This window comes from Nomascus leucogenys, chromosome 21 (genome assembly GCF_006542625.1).
Source record: "Nomascus leucogenys isolate Asia chromosome 21, Asia_NLE_v1, whole genome shotgun sequence".
Classification (NCBI taxonomy): domain Eukaryota; kingdom Metazoa; phylum Chordata; class Mammalia; order Primates; family Hylobatidae; genus Nomascus; species Nomascus leucogenys.
Genome location: NC_044401.1, coordinates 78,980,835 through 79,004,571, shown reverse-complemented (window position 1 = coordinate 79,004,571; position 23,737 = coordinate 78,980,835). Strand labels below are relative to the sequence as shown.

Sequence of the window (23,737 nt, the reverse complement as noted above, 5' to 3'; positions counted from 1 at the left end):
CTTGAGCCCCCGAACTTGGGGTTGCAGTGAGTTATGATCATGCCACTGCACTCCAGCCTAGGTGACGGAGCAAGATTCTGTCTCTTAAAAAACAAAAACAAAAAAATGCCCTTCTTCATGATGACTCCTTATGATCAAGCCCTTTCTATACCCTTAACCACTAGAAACTACTGATCTGTTCTCTATCTTTATGGTTTTATCTTTTCCAGAATGTTACACAAATGGAAGCATATGAACGTAATTTTTTGAGACTGGCTTCTTTCACTGGGGATAATGCCTTTGAAATTCATCCAAGTGTTGCATGTATGAGTCATTTATACCTTTTTTTTTTTGTACCTTTTTACTGAGACAAGGTCTCACTCTGTCACCCAGGCTGGAGTGACAGAATGAGACCTCCTGAGCCTGGGAGGTCAAGGCTGCATGGGAGGTTGTGGCTCACTGCAGCCTTGACCTCCTTGGCTCAGGTGATCTTCCCATTTCAGCCTCCGGAGTAGCTGGGGCTACAGGTGCCCACCACCATGCCTGGATAATTTTTGTATTTTTTGTAGAGTCGGGGTATTGCAATGTTGAACAGGCTGGTCTTGAACTTCTGGGCTCAAGCAATCCACTCGCCTTGGCCTCCCAAAGTGCTAGGATTACAGGCATGAGCCACCGCATCCGTCCCATTTGTACCTTTGTATTGTTGATTAATAGTCCGTTGTTTAAATGTACCACAGTTTATCCATTCTCTGAAAGGCATTTGGGTTGTTTCCAGTTTGGGGTGATTACAAAGAGAGCTGCTATAATTATTTGCATAGGGTTTTGCGTGAACATAGATTTTTATTTCTCCTGGGTAAATACCTAAAAACGGGATCACTGAGTCATATGGTAAGTACATGTTTGACTTTATAGGAACCTGCCAAAATGTTTACTAGAATGGCTACACCATATTATATTCCCACCAGCAATTAATAAGATTTCCCTTTGCTGTGCATTCCAGCCAAAACTTGGTATTGCCATTCTTTTCTTAGGTATTGCCATTCTTTTCTTAATCTATTTTAATGGGTGTGTAGTGACATCGTACTGATTTTAACTTGCATTTTCATAATGGATTATGATATTGAGCAACTTTTTATGTGCATATTTGTCATTCATATATTCTCTTTGGTAAACTATCTGTTCCTATATTTTGTCCATTTTTGCTTGTTTCCTTACTGTGGATTTTTGAGGGTTCTTTATTATTATTTTTATAGATGGGGTCTCGCTTTGTCACCCAGGCTGGAATGTAGTGAGTGATCACAGCTCACCACATCCTCGAACTACTGAGCTCAAGTGATCCTCTCACCTCTGCCTCCTGAGTAGCTAGGACTATAGCCATATGCTACCATGCCCGGCTAACTTTTTTTATTTTTTATTTTGTAGAGACAGGGTCTTGCTATGTTGACCAGGCTGGTCCTGAACTCCCGGCTTCAAGCAATCCTCCTGCCTTGGCCTCACAAAATGAGGCAATTACAAATGTGAGCCACTGGGCATGGCCAATTTTTTTCTTTTCCTTTTTTTTTTTAACTTCCGGCCAATTATTTTTTATTCCAATAGTTTTTGAGGGACAGGTGTTTTTTTGTTACAAGGATGAGTTTTGTTTTGTTTTCTTTTTGAGACAGAGTCTCGTTCTGTCACCCAGGCTGGAGTGCAGTGGCACTATCTCAGCTCACTACAACCTCCGCCTCCCAGGTTCAAGCAATTCTCTGCCTCAGCCTCCTGAGTAGCTGGGATTATAGGCGCCCGCCACCACGCCCGGCTAATTTTTTTGTATTTTTAGTAGAGATGGGGTTTCACCATCTTGGCCAGGATGGTCTCGAACTCCTGACTTTGTGATCCACCCACCTCAGCCTCCCAAAGTGCTGGGATTATAGGTGTGAGCCACCGTGCCCAGCCTAGGATGAGTTCTTTAATGGTGAATTCTGAGATTTTAGTGCAGCTATCACCCGAGCAGTGCACACTGCACCCCGTATGTTTTCTTTTATCCCTCACCTACCTCCTAACCTCCTTCCGAGTCCCCATAGTCCATTATATTGCTTTGTATGTTTGTGTGTCCTCATAGCTTAGCTCTTACTTATAAGTGAGAACATACGGTATTCGGTTTTCCATTTCTGAGTTACTTGACTTGGAATAATGGCCTCCAGTTCCATCCAAGTTGCTGCAAAAGACGTTATTTCATTTATTTTTATGACTGGGTAGTATTCCATGGTGTATATATACCATAGATTCTTTATCTACATCTTGGTCAGTGGGCACTTAGGTTGGCTCCATATCCTTGCAATTGCAAACAAATTGTGCTGCTACAAACATGCGTGTGCATGTGTCTTTTTCATACACTGACTTCTTTTCCTTTGGGTAGGTACCCAGTAATGGGATTGCTGGATCAAATGATAGATATACCTTTGGTTTTTTTTGTTGTTGTTGTTTGTTTTCTGTTTTTTTTTTTTTGAGACGGAGTCTCGCTCTGTCGCCCAGGCTGGAGTGCAGTGGCACATCTGGGCTCACTGCAAGCTCCACCTCCCAGGTTCACGCCGTTCTCCTGCCTCAGCCTCCCAAGTAGCTGGGACTATGGGTGCCTGCCACCACGCCTGGCTAATTTTTTGTATTTTTAGTAGAGACGGGGTTTCACCATGTTAGCCAGGATGGTCTCGATCTCCTGACCTCGTGATCCGCTCACCTCGGCCTCCCAAAGTGTTGGGATTACAGGTGTGAGCAGCCTACTTTTAGTTTTTAAAGGAATCTCCATACTGTTTTTTATAGTGGTTGTACTAATTTACATTCCCACCAGCCGTGTAAATGGGTTCCTTTTTCACCACATCCATGCCACCATTTATGGTTTTTTGACTTTTTAATTGGCCAGGCACTGTGTCTCATGCCTGTAATCCTAGCACTTTGGGAGGCCAAGGTGGGCAGGTTGCCTGAGCTCAGGAGTTTGAGACCAGCCTGGCCAACATGGTGAAACCCCATCTCTACTAAAAATTCAAAAAATTATCTGGACACGGGGGCGTGTGCCTGTAGTCCCAGCTACTTGGGAGGCTGAGACAGGAGAATTGCTTGAACCTGAGGGGCAGAGGTTACAGTGAGCTGAGATCGCACCACTGCACTGCACTCCAGCCTAGGCAACAGAGTGAGACTCTCTCTCCAAAAATAATAATAATAAAATTAAAAAAATAGTAATTATGGCCATTCTTGCAAGTGTAAGGTGGTACCTCATTGTGGTTTTACCCTGATGATTAGTTAAGCATTTTTCACATTTGTTGGCTGTTTGTATATCTTTTGAGAAATATCTTTTCATGTCCTTTGCCCACTTTTTGATGGGATTGTTTTTTTCTTCGTTCCTTGTAGATTCTGGACACTAGTCCTTTGTCAGAAGCATAGTTTATAAATATTTTCTTCCACTTTATGGGTTGTCTGTTTACTCTGCTGATTCTTTCTTTTGTTGTACAGAAGCTTTTTCGTTAGTTTAATTAGGTCTCATTTATTTATTTTTGGTTGTATTGCATTTGTTTCTTTTTTTGTTTTGTTTTGTTTTGTTTGAGATGGAGTCTTGCTTTGTCGCCCAGGCTGGAGTGCAATGGTGTGATCTTGGCTCACTGCAACCTCTGCCTTCCGAGTTCAAGCGATTCTCCTGCCTCAGCCTCCTGAGTAGCTGGGATTACAGATGTGCGTCACCACGCCCAGCTAATTTTTGTACTTTTAGTAGAGATGGGGTTTCACCATGTTGGCTAGGCTGGTCTTGAACTCCTGACCTCGTGATCTGCCTGCCTCCGCCTCCCAAAGTGTTGGGATTACAGGCATGAGCCACTGTGCCTGGCCTGTTTTTTGGGTTCTTAGTCATAAAGTCTTTGCCTAAGTCAATGTCCAGAAGAGTTTTTCCAATGTTATATTCTAGAATTTTTATGGTTTCAGGTCTTAGATTCAAGTCTTTAATCCATCTTAAGTTGATTTTTGTATAAGGTGAGAGATGGTGATCCAGTTTCATTCTTTTACACGTGGCTTGCCAGTTTTCATAGTACCATTTATTGAATAGGGTGTTCTTTCACCAGTTTATGTTTTTGTATGCTTTGTGGAAGATCAGTTGGCTGTAAGTATTTGGCTTTATTTCTGCATTCCCTATTCTGTTCCATTGGTCTAAGTGCCTATTTTTATACCAGTACCGTGCTGTTTTGGTAACTATAGCCTTGTAGCATAATTTGAAGTCCAGTAATGTAATACCTCCAGATTTGTTCTTTTTCCTTAGTATTGCTTTGGCTATGTGTGTTCTTTTTTGGTTTCCTATTAATTTTAGGATTCTTTTTCTAGTTCTGTGAAAAATGATGATGGTATTTTGATGGGAATTGCATTGAATCTGTAGACGGCTTTAAGCAGTATGGTCATTTTCACAATATTGATTCTTCCCATCCATGAGCATGGACTCTATTTCCATTTGTTTGTGTCATCTGTGATTTCTTTCAGCAGTGTTTTGCAGTTTCCCTTGTAGACAACTTTCACCTCCTTGGTTAAATATATTCCTAGGTATTTTATTTTTACTTTTTTGCAGCTGTTGTAAAAGGGATTGAGTTCTTAATTTGATTCTCAACTTGGTCATTGCTGGTGTGTAGCAGTGCTACTGATTTGTGTACATTGATTTTGTAACCTGAAGCTTGACTTTAGGAACCTTTTGGATGAGTTTAGAGTTTTCTACGTATATGATCATATCATCATACGTATATGTTCATACGTATAAGAACAGTGACAGTTTGACTTCCTCTTTTCCAATTTGGATTCCCTTTCTTTCTTTGTTTTGCCTGATTGCTCTGGCTAAGACTTCCAGTAATATGTTTTTTTTTTTTTTTTTTTTTTTTTGAGACGGAGTCTCGCTCTGTCGCTCAGGCTGGAGTGCAGTGGCGCAATCTCGGCTCACTGCAAGCTCCGCCTCCCGGGTTCACGCCATTCTCCTGCCTCAGCCTCTCTGAGTAGCTGGGACTACAGGCGCCTGCCACCACGCCCGGCTAATTTTTTGTATTTTTAGTAGAGATGGGGTTTCACCGTGGTCTCGATCTCCTAACCTCGTGATCCGCCCGCCTCGGCCTCCCAAAGTGCTGGGATTACAAGCGTGAGCCACCGCGCCCGGCCTCTCTTTTTTTTTTAATGTCCTTTCCTTATCTTGGTATTAGGGTGATGAGTGGCTTCATAGAACGATTTAGGGAGAATTCCCTCTTTCTCTACCTTTTGAAATAGTTTCAGTATGATTGGTACTAATTCTTCTTTGAATATCTGATGGAATTCAGCTGTGAATCCATCTGTTCCTGGACTTTTTTTGTTGGCAATTTGTTTATTACCGATTCAATTTCATTGCTTGTTATTGCTCTGCTCAAAGTTTCTGTTTCTTCCTGATTTAATCTAGGAGGGTTGTATGTTACCAGGAATTTATCCTTCTTCTCTAGATTTTCTAGTTTGTGCATGTAAAGGTGGACATAGCAAGCCTTGAATGATCTTTTGTATTTCTGTGGTATTGTTGGCACTATCTCCAGTTTCATTTATTTACTTATTTATTTAAGATGGAGTTTCACTCTTGTTGCCCAGACTGGAGTGCAATGGCGTGATCTCAGCTCATCGCCACCTCTGCCTCCCAGGTTCAAGCGATTCTCTTGTCTCAGCCTCCCAAGTAGCTGGGATTACAGCCATGAGCCACCACGTCTGGCTAATTGTTGTATGTTTAATAGAGATGGGGTTTCACCATGTTGGCCAGGGTGGTCTTGAAGTCCTGACCTCAGGTGGTCCACCCACCTTGGCCTCCCAAAGTGCTGGGATTACAGGTGTGAGCCACCATGCCTTGCCTCCAGTTTCATTCCTAATTGAGCTTGTTTGGATCTTCTCTCTTGTTTTTTAAGTTAATCTTGCTAATGGTCTATCAATTTTGTTTAACTTTTCAAAGAACCAGCTTTTTGTTTTATTTATCTTTTGTATTTTTGTTTGTTTGTTTCCATTTCATTAGTTCTGCTCTGATCTTTGTTACTTCTTTTCTGCTGGCTTTGGGTTTGTTCTTTTTTGTCTAGTTCCTTGAATTGTGACATTTGTTTGTCAGTTTGTGCTCTTTTAGAGTTTTTTTTTTTCTCTTTTTGAGACAAAGTCTCAGTCTGTCACCCAGGCTGGAGTGCAGTGACACTATCTTAGCTCACTGCAAGCTCTGCCTCCCAGGTTCAAGTGATTCTTGTGCCTTAACCTCTCCAGTAGCTGAGATTACAGGTGCATGCCACCATGCCCAACTAAATTTTGTATTTTTAGTAGAGACGGTGGGGTTTCACCATGTTGGTCAGGCTGGTCTCGAACTTCTGAACTCAAGTGATCCACCTGCCTCTGCCTCCCAAAGTTCTGGGATTGCAGGTGTGAGCCCCCACATCCATCCTATTTTGATGAAGTTATATTTATCATTTTTTTCTTTTATCGATTGTGCTTTTGGTGTCCTATTGGAGAACTCTTTGCTAACTCAGTGACATAAAAATTTTCTCCTATGACTTCTAAATTTTTTGTAGTTTTATGTTTTACATTTAAACTTATATTCTATTTTAGTTAATTTTGCCATAAGATGTGAGGTATAATAGGCTGAGGATTTTTTCTTTTTTTTTTGCATATGGATGTTCAATTGTTCTAATATGTTTTGTTGAAAAAAACTATCCTCACTATATTAAATTGCCTTTGCATCTTTGTAAAAATCAATTGGCAATATTATGTGGGCCTATTTGTGGGTTCTCTATTTTATTTCATTATTTCATGTATCTATAATTCCATCAATACCATATTGGCTTGATTAATGAAGCTTTATAGTAAGTCTTACAATCAAGTAATGTGAGGCTTCTAACTCTTCTTTTTCATAATTGCTTGGCTAGTCTAGTTCCTTTGCTTTTCTATATAAATTTAGTATCAGCTTGTCTATGTCTACAAAAAGTCCTGATGAAGTTTTGATTGGAAATGCACAAATGTATAGATTTATTGAAAATGTGTATTTGACTATAATGTCATCCAATCCATGAACACAGTATATCTCTCATTTAATTAGTTTTTGACTTATTTCATGAGCAGCTTATAGTTTTCTGTATACTAATCCTACACATATGTTGCTAGGTTTATACTAAAGTATTTCATTTTGGGGAGTTTATTGTAAATGAGTTTTTTTGAATTTTAGTTTTCAATCTTTTGCTGCTCATATACAGACACAAAAGTAATTGTTGTAGGTTGACCTTGCATCCTACAACCTTGCTAAACTCACTGGGAACTATGTAGATAATCATGTCATCTGTATAGTGGCAGTTTTATTTCTTGCTTTCTAATATATATGTTTTTTTTGTTTTGTTTTGTTGTCTTATTGTACTGGGCTAGGATTTCCAGAATAATGTTGAATGAGAGTGCTGAGAATGTATTATTTACCTTGAATGAGGAAAAAAAAAAAAAAGAGTGGTGAAAATGAATATCCTTGCCTTGTTTCCAGTTTTGGAAGCAAGGAATTCGGACTTGTATGAGTTTAGCTACGGGTTTTTTTTTAATAAACGTCCTTTATTATGTTAAGGAACCTCCTCTCTTCCTAGTTAAGTGAGAGTTTTTATCATGAATGAATGCTGAATTTTGTCACATACCTTTTCTGCTTTGATATGATCATGTAGTTTTCTTTAATCTGTCTTTAATCTAAAAGAGACTTATCAGTCATATTTGCTATGACTATTTAATCTTTTTTTTTTTTTTAGACAGCATCTAGCTCTGTCACCCAGCCTGGAGTGCAGTGCTGCAATTACAGCTCACTGTAGCCTCAATTTCCCAGGCTCAAGAGATCCTCTCACCTCAGACTTCTGAGTAGCTGGGAGTACAGCCACATACCACTAAGCATAGCTGATTTTTTTTTTAAGAGACCGAGGTCTCACTATGTTGCTCAAGCTGGTCTTGAACTCCTGGGCTCAAGTGATCCCCCCATCTTGGCCTCCCAAAATGTTGGGATGACAGGCATAAGCCACCACACCCAAACTGAATCCTACTTTTTAAATAGTGTATTAAAACACCACTACATGGCTGGGTGTGGTGGCTCATGCCTATAATCCCAGCACTTTGGGAGGCCGAGGCAGGCGGATCACTTGAGGCCAGGAGTTTGAGACCAGCCTGGCCAACGTGGCGAAACCCCATCTCTACTAAAAATACAAAAAATTAGCTGGGCGTGGTGGTGCACGCCTGTAGTCCCAGCTACTCAGGAGGCTAAGGCAGGAGAACTGCTTGAACCTAGGAGGCAGAGGTTGCACTGAACTGAGATTGTGCCACTGTACTCCAGCCTGGGCAACAGAGCAAGACTCTGTTTCAAAAAAAAAAAAAAAAAATGCCACTGCATGTTCATTTTCTTTCAGCCACTGAATATAGGCCTTTTTGTAATGACAAAATTTATCATTAGGGGACTTAAGAGATTTTCTATGGTTATATATATTTTCAGAATAAATAGGCTTTGCTAAGTCTTAAGTTCTTTAAAATAAACATTGCCCCAAAATTTAAAGTTAGGATGATTACAATGGGTTTTGTTGTTGTTGTACAAACATTCACTTCAGAAGTTGAAAGCCCAGTTACAAAATTGTTTTGTCTATACATGAAAACAAATGAAGGGTAAAGGGTAAATGGGCTTTGTATTTATTTCCTAGGGCTGATGTAACTAAGTACATCCAACTAAACGGCTTAAAACAACAGGAATTCAATGTCTCACAGTTCTGGAGGCTAGGAGTCTAAAATGAAGGTGTCATCAGGGTTATGCTCCCTCTGAAATCTATAGGGGAAGTTTTTGCCTCTTCCTAGCTTTTGGTGTTCCTTGGCTTGCAGATGCATCACTCCAATCACATGGCTGTCTTCTTCCTGTGTCTTCTCCTCATCTTTCCTATGTGCTTGTCTGTGTCTGTGCCCAAATTTCCCTTTTCTATAAAGACACCAGTCATATTTGATTAGGACCCACACTAAGGACCTCATTTTAACTACATTACCTCTGGAATGACCATATGTCCAAATTAAGGTCACATCCTGAGCTTCTAAGGGTTAGATACCTTCTTTCAACATTACTTCAAAACAATTCAACCCATAACAGGCACTACTCACTTTTAACAGTAGATGAAGTAGATTGTTTGCAAAGAAGGCCACAAAATTCCTCCTACCTTTCTATTCATGTCCTTTTGCTTCCTGACTTTGCTGCTTCTCCCATCAAGAACTGGAGTCCATTTCCACCTGGAGCCCAAGCTCCAGATGAGAAAGCCTGGCCCACCCCTTGATTTCAGCCTGATGAGACCTTCAGCAGAGGACCCAGCCACGCTGTGCCCCAGCTTCTCACCTCTAAAAGTGACAGGCAGTAAGTATGTATTTTTTTAAGCTGCTAAATTTGAGGGTCATTTGTTACTAATGTCAGCATCTTCTCTTTGTAGCCTTCTTATCTTCCATCAGGGTAGCTAGGCTGTCCCTCCTTTGGCACTCCCAGGGCTTTTCACACCAACTTGCTCACTGTATCATAGAGCCCCCGTATCACCTGGGTTAGGATTGTAATTATCAGGTAGGAGCATGGCAGGGCTACTGCTAGGTCATTATTGTGTGACTAGCACTTGAAAGTGTCTATTATGTATGAATCGCTCTGTAATTGGTTGCAGAACAAATGAAAAGGCATCTGTGAGGTATGTTTGCAAAATTTTATCTTTTGTAGGAACTGGTGGGGTCTGGATTGTGCTTCCAAGGGTAGTTTGGGGGTAAACTTCAGCCTAGGGTCCTAGGACAGTCACCAGTCCATACCGAATTGGATGTGAAGTTTTAGCATGGGGCCTCCTACACTACTAAGGTAGTGGTGATTCACTCTTCAAACCCATATGAGGTTTTCCCCGACTCTGAAGCTCTTTCTTTACATTCCACATTTTGGTGCCTTCTGAAGCCATTATTCTGTTGCCTTTTCACAGCTGTGGAGGCAAACAGGCCTGGGTTGAGAATTTCAGCTCTGCTGCCCACTAGCTGAGGATCCATCATTGTACTCTTCTGAGCATGTTTCCCTGTCTACTAAATGGGGAAAATAATTCTCACAGCTGGCAGTATTTTAAGGACTCCATGAGGGAAGGGAGCATGGATTTAGGAAGGTATGCTCCCATAAGGCCTGGGGGCTTGCGCTTTTTGTTCGAGGCTGTGTTCCCAGTGTGTCCCTCAAACAGCAGGTGCTCAACACATTTGTTGAATGAGCAAGCAGTTTATGGCATGAATTCAGCACAATGCCTGGTAGACAGTAAGCATTCCACAAAGGACAGCTTTTACTGTCCATTTTACAGAGGAGGAAACTCACCTGAGGACGCTGACACAAGTGTTCCACTAGTTTTTCCCATTTTACCACTCGACATTAAGAAGGTAGTCAGGGATGCTGGGGTAATCTAACTTGAGGAACGAATATCCCTCAATACAACACTTCCAAGAAAAATAGCCCTCGCAATCTTTTATAAAGAAGTCGGGATTCCAATAAAACCAGGAAGGACCACATTCCAAAGCAAACAAACTCGCCTCATTCCCCACCCTGGGGGAGGGTGTTCACCCCCGTTCTGCTAAAGATAGAGCTAGGGCCCTCCCCAGGAACTTCCTGGCTTTTATTAGTTTGTAATCCCAAACGTAACTTTTCAAAGGTTTTTCTTTTGGAAGTGTGGGTGTGAAACTGCTTCCTTAATCACATCGAGCGGGAGGATCTCCGACCATCTGTACTTTATTTGAAAACCTAGCATCCGGTTGGGATGTTTGGGTGGGTGGAGGACCCTGCCGTGTTGGGATGAAACAGCAGGGACACGTTTAAAACACAAGAGCCGTGCGCGGTGGCTCACGCCTGTAATCTCAGCACTTTGGGAGGCTGAGGCAGGCGGATCACAAGGTCAGGAGTTCGAGACCAGCCTGGCCAATATGGTGAAACCCTGCCTCTACCAAAAAAAAAAAAAAAAAAAAAAAAAAAAATAATAATAATCAGCCGGGCGTGGTGGCGGGCGCCTGTAGTCCCAGCTACTCGGGAGGCTGAGGCAGGAGAATCGCCTGAACCCGGGAGGCGAAGGTTACAGTGAGCCGAAATCGAGCCACTGCATTCCAGCCTGGGCGACGGAGCGAGACTCCGTCTCAAAACAAAACAAAACAATCCCACGTTAAGATCGCTTTGAAACACAGGCAGAAAAATTAGGCAAAAAATTTCAAACGGCTAATTACCTTGGCTCAGTTACACATTTAATGAAAAGCCCGCCTCCCCCACTTTTAGCCCCAGCATAAGAATGTAAAATAGGGCGCTTAGAAGTCTAAGCGATAAAGATCTTACCGAGAGCCAAGGGACAAAACTCATTACAGATAAGCCTAGTCCTCCCATTTCCCCCGGACGCCTCTCCCCGATTGCTAAAGCAGCAGCCGCTCCCCGGGTAGCTGCCAGGAAATCAGTCCGGCCCCGCGGCGCTGCTTTCACCCTGCAGGGGGTAAGAGGCGCACTTCCTGCGTCCTCCCCGCGGCCAAGTCGGGGTGCGGGAACCTTCTCCAGAGAAGCTGCGAGTTGGGGAAACTCCGCCACCGATCCATCGTGGCGCCGGGAAAGGAGATGTGGGGCTCGGAAGGGCTGGATTTCGCAATCCTGGGATCGATATTCCTCCCCTCCCCCACTTTCCCCAGCCTTGGACTGGGCCAATGAAAGCCCGAAAAGGAAAAAAAAAAAAAAAATTAAATCTCAACGTAGCAGGAGTGCAAAGGCCGCTCGGCTTTGTTTCCCGGCGGGGGAACGCGCTGTGTTGGAGGCGCGAACAGGGGCCGCGGAGGGTGAGCCCCACTGCTGCAACTGCCAGGGCCGCGAAGCCGAACAGGAAACCCCATCGCTTTAAAAAGGCAGCTGTCCGCCCTCCCCCTTTCCCCGCGCCCGGGCGAGGGGCCCCTCAAGTCCGGGATCCGCGAGCTACGCGGACGGGGGATCTCGCTAAACCCGAGCACCGTGCGGCGTCTTTTAAGAGCTCGAACAACGCGAATCCAGCAAAAGACAAGCCGGCCCGAGAAGGCAGCCTCCCTCCTCTCTCCGCTTACGGGCTACAATCGCCCCCAGTCCCCAAACTGTCCCAGTAGAGGCCGCGCGGAAGGAGCGGGGCCGAGGGACCCCGCGCAAGGCGGGAGCCGAGCGCGGCTGCTTTAAGAACGCGGAGAGCGCGCGCCCGCCGCCACCGCGCGCCCCCTGTTCGCTCGCTCCTTCGCTCGCCGGCTTTAAAGTCTCTGCCAGGATCCATGCTCACATGTTACTTCCTGTATGGAGGCATGGCCAGTTTCCAGCCCCGCGCTCTTCGTTCCTCCCCAGCCTGCGCCGGAGCCACAACTTTCAGCAGCATGGACTGAAGGCGCCCTCGCCCCAGCGCCCCTCTGAGATCCTTTGTGTTTTCCTCCGTTTCCTCCAGCCGTTTCTATTTTGGGGGGCTCTCCGCTCCCCCCGCCTGTCCCCTCCCCTTCCCCTCTCGCAAACATGCCTCCTTCCTTCCCGGGGCCCTGGAAGGAGCTGCCTGCCTGAAGCCCGGAGACGCCGCGCCGCGCTCAGCCCCGCCGCCGCCCGCCGGCTCTCGGGCTGTGCTGCGCTGCCGACTCAAGTTGGGGATCCTCGGCTGCTCGCCGCCGCCGCCGCCCGCGGTCCCTGCCTGCCCCAGGCCCGGGGCATCGCCGCCGGCCGCCGACTCCGCGCCCTGCCCGCTCGGCTCTCTCCTTTTTGAACGGAAGGCAGCTCTTCTCCGCCGAGAGGATCGTCCCCAGCGTGGCTCTGCGTTCCCGGTCACTTTTTGAGATTTTCCGGGGGGCGCTCGGCGGCTTCCCGGATTCCAAGGGGACTCGGGCCGCCGAGCGCGGGGGGCCCGTGGAGCGGGCGAGCCGGGGAAGCGCCCCGGCTTAGCGGAGGCTCGCACGGAGGCAAGAACTTATTCAACAAGTTTACCCCCCTGCTTTCCTCTTTTCGATGTGCGTTTTCGGACATGCGGAGGTTACTGGAACCGTGTTGGTGGATTTTGTTCCTGAAAATCACCAGTTCCGTGCTCCATTATGTCGTGTGCTTCCCCGGTGAGTGCCGGCCACCAAGGGGACGCGGCCCCGGCCGGCGCGCGTTGGGGATGCGGAGTTGTCGCCTGGGCGCGGAGCTCCGGCGCCCGTCCGGGAGACCCTGGAGAGGGTGGAGGGTGGCCCGGCGCCCGGGGAGGAGAGGAGGATTGCTCCGCTGGCTTGGGCGATGTCTAGGGAGGCTGGCTAGTGGTCGAGGAAGGTGGAGGCAGGGGCCGGCCGGGGAGGGGGCTGGGGGACGCGGGGGTCTGCTCCCGCTCCGTTTTGGGGGGCCTGGGGAACTGGAATCGGAAGAAAGGGGACTTGCTTTGCTGACTCGTCGCCGATCGGGAGAACTCGAGTTGTGGGGCGGTTGGGGAGACTGAGGCCATGGAAAGGATGCTTCTGTGGGTTTGGGGGGCCCGGGATGAGCCCCCTCGCTCTGGCGGGTATTGAAGGAGCTCAGAAAGTGGGGGTTTGCTTTGCTGTTCTCCATCCCTTTGGGAGGGCTAGGTTTCGGGGAATGGAAGTCGGAGGCTGGCAGCGGAGGACTGAGGATGTGGGGAGCAGCCTGCGTCCTGGGGTCGGGGGCGTCCTCCCTCTCTCTGGGGGCTGGGGCGCGGGCAGCCGTTCGGTGCCGGCGTGAGGCAGTCTCCTTGGGCGCAGTGAGACGGCAGGGCGCAGGCGGTTTCGTAGAGATCCGTGTCTCCCCTAGCTCCGGCCCGTGGCCCTTTTCCTCCGCTGCTCTGCTCGATGGGATTGCCGGGGTCTGGACGCGGGGAGGGGGCGGGGGCGGATCGGCGGCCGGGTTGCTGTTCGCGCCGGGGCGGATTTTTTTCGTCTCGCGCGCCCTGCCTACCTTCATCTTTGCCCTTTTGCAGGCTGTTCGCCGCTGGCAGACCCAGACTCGCTCCTTTCTGGCCAGGTTAAGACAGGAACAATACTGGCCGTTGATAACGAGAATAAATCACCGCACGTAACGGTGTGCGGCTCGGCGACCCTTCTCTTCCAGCCCTCAGGTTGCAGTTCCCCCTCCCCTCTTCCCTGGGGAGGGCAGAGGCCAGCTGCCTCCCTCTCCTCTCTTGCAGGTCCCCCGGGCAGCAGCCCCGAGCTCCCTCGTAGCTGTCCTGCTCCCTCCCTTGGGGTGGAGGCCAAGTCCTGCCCTAGCCCGGGGAAGGGCTGGAAGAAAGGGGGTGATTTGCTTTTCATCCCTCGCTCCCCTAAGGACAGAGAATTCCCCGTTTTTCTGCCCTCTCATCCATCAGCTCCTGGATACCCGGAGGTGGAGGTTATCTGAATCAAGAAAAAGAGAAACGTGCCCCGAGGTTTCCGCTCTGCCTGGTTACAGCCGCCTGTCCCCGGGCGGCTGGAGCGCCCGTTTTTGGTGCAGCGGGTCCCTTGGTCCCGTCGTGCGCCCCGGAGCAGGGCGCGGGAGCCCTCGTCGCCCTCGGGGATCCCTCTCGGGGGACTGGCAGCGAATGCCCCCTTTGCAGATTCGGGGATGGCCTCGAGGGGCAGAAAGGCAAAACACCGTCTTGTGTTCTGCACCCCCTTTTCTCTCTGCGCATCCTCCTGCCCGCGGAGCGGCACGGAACTCCAGCCGAGAAACGCAGCTCGGAGGCCGAGCGAGGACGTGCGTCCACACTCACCCTGGGGTTTGCCCACTGGAGTCCTGCCTCTACGGCCTCTGTGGTAGTGGAGCCCATGGGGACATCTCCCCTTAGAAACAGCTGCCTTCATTCACTGAAAGACCACTGCTCAGTATTTGGGTTAATCATCTCCCCCTTCTAGTCTCCCCTGCTTTACCACGGACTTGACGGCTGAGCGGGCTCAGGTGCACACAGGGGTTGAGCTTTGTGAGGGCCACTCTTTAATGGGTGCAGTGGGAGGTGGTGGAGGGCAGCCTTGCAAATTAGAGGAATTTCCAATTCCTCTTCTGTCCTTGCGCTCGGGGATGCAGTCAGTGGGCTGACCGTGGTTTTCTTTTCCCTGGTGTTTGAGGAAGCTTGAGATCCAAAATGGGACTGCCAGGGAACCAACCTTAGTGGGGCTTGGACCATTTTCGTCTTCTCATTTTCTTTTCGCGCCCACGCTGCGAGGTAAATAGCCCCTTTCCTGGTCCGGGAGCCGAGGGGTGTCAGAAAGGGAAAGGACAGTGGTGGGAGGCGCAGAGAAGAGGGCGGTTTGGTTTGGAAAAGTGCAGCCCGAGAGGGAGCAGCAGGCTTTGGAGCAAGGCAAAGTTAAAATATCAGAGCTCTGGGAGACGCTGGCTTTTCGTTTTCCGAGGTTGCCGCGACGCCGCTGGACCTCAGGGGGCGCCCCCGAGCCACTGGTGGGGCTCCTGCCACCTCCCCACACTGGTCGGCCTCGGCCACCTCCACGCCGCAGGGATGAGGCGCGCGTGCCCGGGTTCCGAGGCTCTGGGGCTGCAGACGCGCCTTGGCGCGAGGCGGCGGCCTCGGCCTGGCGATGCTGCTTCTGGCTTTCTCGAAACCCGCTGGGGGGGCTGGAGCTCATCTTGGGACCCCCACTTCTTGCCTTCTATGACCTCGAAAGCGCTTATCTGTTTGACATGAGGGATAAAAATGCTTCTGTTTTGGAGTAGGGTCCTCCTTGTGAGGTCTTCGCCAAAATCCCTCGTCACTTAGTATTGTTTGTTTCCTCTCAGAATCATAACTCAGCATAACTCTTCAGTTGCATTTGAGTTCTCAGCTTCTGTTCAGGATACGGGTTAGCTGTAGTTTGGGCAGGGTTTTGGAAACACAGCCCGGGCATGAGCTTTTTCCCAGTGGGTTGGAAACAGTGGATTTTAGCCTTTGAACAGCAGTGTGGCAGGTTTGGGATCCATTCAGGGTTAATAATGCTTCAAGTGATGCTTTCCAAGTGCAAAGCTAAGAGTGTTACCAAACATGATATTAGGCATATTACGTGGCTATATACATCTTTATAAAGCACGGTAGAAACATTTACAAAAATAGCAAAATATAATGGATCCCCCACCTAACTTCAACACTCACAACTCAATCTTCTCTCATCTCTTCCTCCCCAGCACCTTATTATTTTAAAGCAAATCTTACACATAGTTCATTCAAACTCTGATATATGTCTCCAGTCACTGGGAATTTGCCTCTGACACAGTATAAAATATGTTACTTGAGAGGGTTAACCTTTTATCTATTTTACATTCTCAAGCTCAGCAGATTTTTTTTTTAATTGATTTTTGTCTTTCGGCCTTCAGAGTGAAACTCTGGTTTTGATATGTTTTGTATTGTAATTACATTATATCTAGGATGCTGCCATTGGAAACAATTCAGATGGATAAGCTCAGCTGTGTACCTTGGATGTGTCAGAATTGGAGGCTCCATGATTAATGTGGGGTGAATCATGAATCTCCCTCTAAGCTGTCTCTTCTTTTATTTGCATGTGCGGGCTTTAGTTCTGATGGGCATCCCTTATGGCCTTAGGGGAAGGCAAAAGTAGTATTTGGAAGTCAGCAATCTTTCTCTTTACAGGATGTGAGATTGTACAGGTTTTTTTTCCCTGTCTGTCATGTATCATGTTTGAAAATGAAGAATCTTTACCCAGTCTCTAAACTGGGTTCCTTTGACACAGTTGTGGAATAAAATCTTTGATGTTTACTTCTAAACAGTGTTCACATTTGAGGGTTGATGGAGTTACAACACTAATAAAGATAGGCATAAACAGGGCCTTTTGGAAATAGGGGAAGTTGCTGTTGTTGCTGGAAGAAAGTGACTATTCCATAGTGAAGCTTTGAGTATCTCCCCTTAATTATGGACCTGTTTTCACTGAATAAAAGATTATGTTGTTGTTTACATGAAGCGATCCAGGGAATGCTGATGATTTAATGCAGCAAAACAAACAGCCCTTTCAGATTTGCCTTTCTATTCTAAACAGCTCCCGAGTTAACAGAGTAGAATCAGTTATATACCTGTGTGCTGATTGAAACTAACTTTCTTGGCATTCGCGTGAGATCACTTAAAATGCCCTAGAGTAGTTACTCGGGAGCCTCTCCTACTCCCTTGCCTCCCTGCCTTTTCCTGGAGACTTCTTTTCTTTTTTTGAGATGGAGTCTCACTCTGTCACCCAAGCTGGAGTGCAGTAGTGAGATCCTAGCTCATTGCAACCTCTGCTTCCCAGGTTCAAGCGATTCTCCTGCCTCAGCCTCCTGAGTAGCTGAGACTACAGGCACGTGCCACTGTGCCCAGCTAATTTTTGTAATTTTGTGGAGACGGGGATCCGCCATGTTGGCCAGGGTGGTCTTGAACTCCTGACCTCAGGTGCTCTGCCCACCTCGGCCTCCCAGAGTGCTGGGATTACATTGCTACTGGGCTGTTGCTTTAACACTTTGCTTTTACAGTGACACGTTGTTTGTTCTTTTTAAATCTTGATTTCTATTCAGCATGTGGGACAATGAAATGCCATTTCTAGGCAGGATGAAGATTACAATATGTGTGCATTCTGACTGAAGAGATTTAAACAATTGTAATTAATACTGTAGTCCTGGGTTACATTTCATGTGGTCACATTCCATAACCCGGAGCTTATGGGAAAAATTTAGGGCATCTGAAGTTCCCTCTAAAGCACTTGGTGCCCTGAAATTAGCCCTTGGTTTGCTTTGGTTCAAAGTTGACCTCTGTTAGATGTTGGGTGGTGGTCACTGAAGCTGTTTTTGGCTGTATCCTGTTTAGAGAATAAAAGGGCTGTTTTATTAATATTATGGAAGCCAAGGAGTACACTGCTCCCCACCTTTAATTCTCCACCTGAGCTTGATCTAGGTTAAGCAGCCACTGATGAGGTAGAGGGAGTGGCTCAGGAGGGACTCAGGAAGGGCTGAGAAGAGCCTGCTCTGTGAGGGCTTCTTGTGGGATTTGGCAATAGTCAGTGAATTTGTCCCAGAATGAGGTTGCCTGTGCAAATGATTAAAAGATAAGGCTGGGCGCTGTGGCTCACTCCTATAATCACAGTGCTTTGGGAGGCGGGAGGGTCGCTTGAGCCCAGAAGTTTGCGACCAGCCAGGGCAACATAGGGAGACCCTGCCTCTACAAATAGTAAAACAAAAATTAGCTGGGTGCACTCCCACTACTTGGGAGGCCAAGATGGGAGGATTGCTTGAGCCCATGAGGTTGAGGCCGCAGTGTACTGTGATTATGCCACTGCACTCCAGCTTGAGTGACACAGTGAGACCCTGTCTCCAAAAAAAAAAAAAAAAAAGATTAAAAGATCAAATGTAGGCTGGGCATGGTGGCTCATGCCTGTCATCTCAGCACTTTGGGAGACCCAGGTGGGCAGATTGCTTGAGCCCAGGAGTTCGAGACCAGCCATGTGCAACATGGTGAGACCCCATCTCTACAAAAAATATAAAAATTAGCTGCACATGGTGGTATGCGCCTCCAGAGGTGGTAAGCTACTCCAGAGGTGGAGGACAGGACTTCGGGGCTGCAGTGAGCTGTGATGGTGCCATTGCTCTCCAGCCTGGGCAATAGAGTGTGAGACCCTGTCTCAAAAAAAAAAAAAAAAAAAAAAAAAGTCCATTTGCCAGTCTGAGAAATGGGAGCAACCATCTTACTTGGAAACGAACTATATCCAGGACTAGGGCAACGTTCTGTGCACTTAAAAAATCAACTATACTTGTGTAAAAAAGAATTATTGGACTTGGCTTTGACTTATTTTTGGTATTGTGTTTATGTGGAGTTGTAACCAGCAAAACCAATAAAAAGGATAAGTGTATTCCAGAAACCTGTATTTACTTCCCCTTGCTTTTCCCTACAATTTGCCTGTTGCAAATTTCTAAGAACACAGGATTGCTAATGTCTCTTTAAAAAATGTCTTAAAGTAATATAGGTAAATTTCACTTTCAGGAAAGTCTGTGATGATTGAGATGTAGAACAGATAAATTTGTGGTTTACTCAGTATGAAAAGGATTGTTAGGTATAAGTGATGGCTGTGCAAGATTGCTTTAAGTAGCTAGAGGGCTTCTTGAGTGATTGTCCCCTCCTATTGGGACAACTATAATTGGAGGGACTGTTTCACCTGGTATCATTTGTAGCAAGATACTTGGTGTTTTGACAGAAAAATATATTCTGTGTGAGATAGCTTGCTGGATCTGTGCAGGCCTAAGGTTTTTATGATTGCAGTCCTTAATACAACTATTAAAAAAACTTTTTTTTTGGGCTGGGTGCGGTGGCTCATGCCTGTAATCCCAGCACTTTGGGAGGCCCAGGTGGATGGAACATGAGGTCAAGAGATTGAGACCATCCTGGCCAATATAGTGAAACCCCATCTCTACTAAAAATACAAAAATTAGCTGGGCATGGTGGTGCGCACCTGTAGTCCCAGCTACTCGGGAGGCTGAGGCAGGAGAATCGCTTGAACCCAGGAGGCAGAGGTTGCAGTGAGTTGAGATTGCACCACTGCACTGCAGCCTGGGCGACAAAAAAAAAAAAAAAAAAAAAAGAAGATTTGTTTTAAGTCCTTCCAGGGATAGGAAGAGGAATGACAGCTGATGAGGTTTCTATATGTGCCTGGTTTCTCTTTTGGAAGCCTCCCAAAGGGAATTGGGTAGTGTTTCACTTGTACTTGTAGTGGGTGTGGGGATCCAGGTAACTTACACATTGAATGAAAACTTTGATATGTGTCAGCCAGTTGATGAGAGTTGCCATACTGTTTTGTCAGCATGTAGCAGGAAGAAATCTTTTAGGAGCCTGGAACTTGTTAATGCTTTTTTTATTTGTTTTCTAAACTAGGTGGCTATTGAGAGTTATACAGAATATAGCAAAGTAGGTAAGAATATGGCCTCTGGAGCCAGCCTACCTGTGCCATTGCTAGCTGTGCTACCTTAGAAAAGTTACATACCCTCTCTGTGCCTCATTATTTTTTTTCTTCCTCTGTGAAATGGGGTGGTGATAGAAGCCTAACTCCTAAAGTCTTTGTGAGGCTTGAATGAGAATGTATATAAGGACTTAGTGCTGTGCGTGATAAACAGTATGTGCTCAGTAACCATTTTTTTTAAATCAAAAGTTTTATATGTTTATTTTTATAGAGACAGGGTCTCTCCCTGTGTTGCCCAGGCTGGTCTTAAACTCCTGACCTCAAGTGATCCTCCTACCTCAACTTCCCAAAGTGCTAGGATTACAGGCGTGAGCCATTGCTCCTGGCCACCGTTTTTATTTTATGTGTTCTTAAGAGATTTGGATAGGAGTGTATGGAAAGAGGACAGTGGAACTGAAAAGGACAACTGTATGTATAGACAACTTTTTAAAAAATTGTGTAAACATATGTGATGGGTTTTTGTATCTGTCTTTGCTGTTGAGGGTGAGGAGGAGTAGGGATCAGCATGAGGACATCCTATGTAAGATTACTAACAGGTTACATTTTGAGGTTTAAATAAATGAGAAAGCCTTCATGAAGTTTGAGATACCACCTTGCCCACATTGCAAAGGAAGTCTCTGCTTTCTCAGCTTAAAGTGGAAAAAATGCTTTTTGTGGGCTTAAAATGTGTCTCATGAATCTTCCAAATCCGTGTGTAGAAAGAGTCACCTGGTCCTGCACCCTGAGATGTTAATTCCTCTTCTCAGGCCTTATGGACGGTGTGGTAATGGAGGGAAATAGGTTACTCATTACTGGGATTCAGTTTGGCTCCAGTGATGGGAAACAAACAGTAGTTGGGTGTTTGCTTTTATTTTACACTTCTGTGACACTTGAACACATTGATTTCTTGTCTCTATATTTTCATGGATTCAGAGCTACGGAGCATATGACAGAGAACCAAACACTGATGCACACCTCGTGCCCTCTAATCTTTTCTTTTTTTTTGCAGACTGAAATCAGCATGATATTTTTCTGGCCAAACAACAAAATGTGATGTTAAACTACTCAGTTTAGCTATTTTTGGGGAGTAGCAAAGTGACACAGTTGGCTGCTGAATTCTAGCAACTAAAAAAGAAAAAAATGAAAGCATAGTTCATGGAATATGTAACACTTCCATGTAAGAAAATAGGACAACTGGTCTTATTTTTGGGTCTGTGATACTATCTTTCTAAGTGAGTGAAGCAGGGTGTTGTATAATGCAGTGGATATACTTTTGAGGAATTCATGCTAGTTACAATATACATCTAAGAGGTATTTGAGTTTTCATACCATTGCTGCCTCATGGATCCTGCAGTGCACTTAAATCAGATCCGCTCATTAACTGGGAATGATTTGGATAGGGGACACAGCCATAAGCAATTGACCAAGCATAAAAGCATAGTCCAGATTAGTGAGGAAATATTACTGACTTTTTAAGGTTGTCTCGAGAACTTTTTAAGAACTGTCAAAAAGATTTATTTACAAAGTGGTGGTTATTTATAAATGAGTTCTACCTGTTTTTTAAAATGACACTTTTCAGAAGCGTTTCTTTTTAGTAAGCGTGGAGGCTTAGCTCTGTCTGTGGGTAGGTAAGGGTGGTTACCCAACATCTAATGGAAGTGGGGTTGGGTGGCGCCGGGGATCTGGGAGTTTCAGATATACGTATCTCTTATTCAGAATCCACACCAAAACCCCAGAGACCTGGGTTGAAATTCTTAGTTCATTACAGCATTTACCTTGGGCATATGGGCCTCACCCTTTTAATCTATAAAATGGGAATAGTAATTATAATAGCCTACACTTATCAAGCACATGTGATCTATGCCCCGTGCTTGAGCATTTTATATGCTTTTAATCATCCCTGGAAGTATCAACCGTGATTATTTCCACTGTAGGGTGAGGAAACTAAAGTTGAAGAAGGTAGGTCCAAGGTCACCGGGGTAGCAAGGCACGGGGAGCGGTAGGGGGTGGTGACTGTAATATGTTTCTCTAATCATTGCTCAGGATTTTCTTAAAATTTTATTTCAGACCATTTGCTTTTTGAAGAGAGTATGGAAACTATTTTTCCGAATTGCACAGGAGGGCCAATTGAAAGATCTAACTTTTTATGTATTTCTCCCTATTACTTTTCCCATATAAGCAAGTGCCATAAACACTGGGTGGAATAAAGATATCTTCCTGTACTTGCTACAATTAAATAAATAAGTTAGTGTAGGATTTTATTTGGTTACGTTGAAGAGACGACCTTTCAGCAAATTACTTTAGCTTCTGAATAAGCTGATAATAACTGTGGATAGAGTCTGAATTTGTTGGTGGTGAATTTTTTTTGACACTACTCCTCTTCCAAATTACCTAAATTGATTTGCTTTGTAATTTGAGAACTTTTGTTTGGGGCTTTGAATATGGTTACTTTGTAATAATGCAGTATTTTTACTGTCCCATGTATATCATCTAAGTGTGGGCAGCAGGCTCTGAATCATAACTTCAGGGAAGGTCTGAGGGTGTTGTGTTTGGCAAGAGATGGCTTGGATTCTGCATTTTTCCTCTGGAGTTTGCAACTAGCCATGGGAGCCAGCCAAACCAGCTGTGGGATCTTGGGCAAGACCCTCAATTTCTTTTGGGTTGTTTTCCTCACCCTTCACTAAATGGCTTCTAAAATTTTTTCTGGAATTTTAGAGGTTGTTGATTCCAGGCTAGGCAGCTTGGAAGGGTTATGGTCTTTTTGCAATATGCAAGTCAGATGCCCGGGACACACTGTGATTTGTGAGGTGCACTTGTTGACTTTTTCCTGTGAGGGTTTGCTTCCTAAGGCATGGAGAACCCTTCCATTGTCTTGCTAACCTTGCTACAGATTATCCTGAGGGAGGAGCAGACAAGGTGGTGAGTGGAACTTGGTTAATGGAATGCCTATAAGCTATGTTTTTGTTTGTTTGTTTTTTAAACATGAAAACTTATTTCTCCTGGAGACTAAGTAAAAAAAAAAATATGGAGATTTACTCATGTCAACAAAGTTATGTGTCTAGCCTTTAAAACTATCTATTGTGATTTATGATTGGAGTGGTGGGGGAAGACGTCTTTGTCTAAAATGAGAAATGAAGCTAGTTCCGGATCTTGTGTCTGGAAAGGAGAAATGGAGAAAGGACAGGCATTTGGGTTATCTGGAATTCCACAGATGTTCTTTTGGCCATACTGCGTTTAAAAGAAAAAATAAATTAAAAATTAAGAACGGGTTAAAAATCAGTCGTTTGCATTCATGCCATCAACAAGTTTCTGAGTGCCTAGAGCATGCCAGGCACTGTTCTAGGCACTGGGGAGACAATGGTGACCAAAACAGATGGAAGCCCCGGCCCTCATGAGAGCTTCCTGTGAAAGTGTGGGTTACTCTTGAAAAATAGGAAGGTCCAGCAGCCTCGGGCCTATGTTCTTGCTTGGCAACAACATTAACCTGAAATTAAATAGTGCTACCCCTTGGGATGGGGCACACACCTGGCCTGTAGTGGTTATTTACAATACTCAGCTGGTCCCTGGAGGTGTTTGTCACCCAAGCACAGGTAATTTTCCTGAGGGACAGATTTTTTTCTCTGGGCTTGTTTGGGGTTTTGTATTGCCTGGATTGGTCATGTGTAACCATGTGCGTGCGCACATGCACTAGTGCACACAGGTGCATTGCTGGCTGATGACATGACTTCTTTCCTGTCAATCTTGCTTATGAAGCTGAAGCTCACCTCTCCTGGCTGTGTCCTTTTCTGGCTCTACAAATGGCCTGCTGCTTGGATATTTCACAGTCATGTGTTGACTTCCCTGGTTGATCTGAATT

At 45.6% G+C, this 23,737-nt stretch overlaps 1 protein-coding gene across 3 annotated transcripts in view; it reads left to right on the top strand.

Annotated features, from left to right (window-relative positions):
* The first annotated feature begins 12,227 nt into the window (after nucleotides 1-12,227).
* PTPRG (protein tyrosine phosphatase receptor type G) overlaps nucleotides 12,228-23,737 on the top strand; it is a 743,963-nt gene continuing 732,453 nt past the window's right edge. For 2 of the 3 annotated variants that reach the window (XM_003273634.3, XM_030802031.1), the window contains exon 1: nucleotides 12,228-13,077. In XM_003273634.3, the coding sequence (XP_003273682.1) occupies nucleotides 12,993-13,077 (85 nt within the window). In that variant the 5' untranslated portion in view covers nucleotides 12,228-12,992. The remainder of the gene's footprint in view (nucleotides 13,078-23,737) is intronic. The other variant, XM_003273635.3, reaches the window with a different exon arrangement.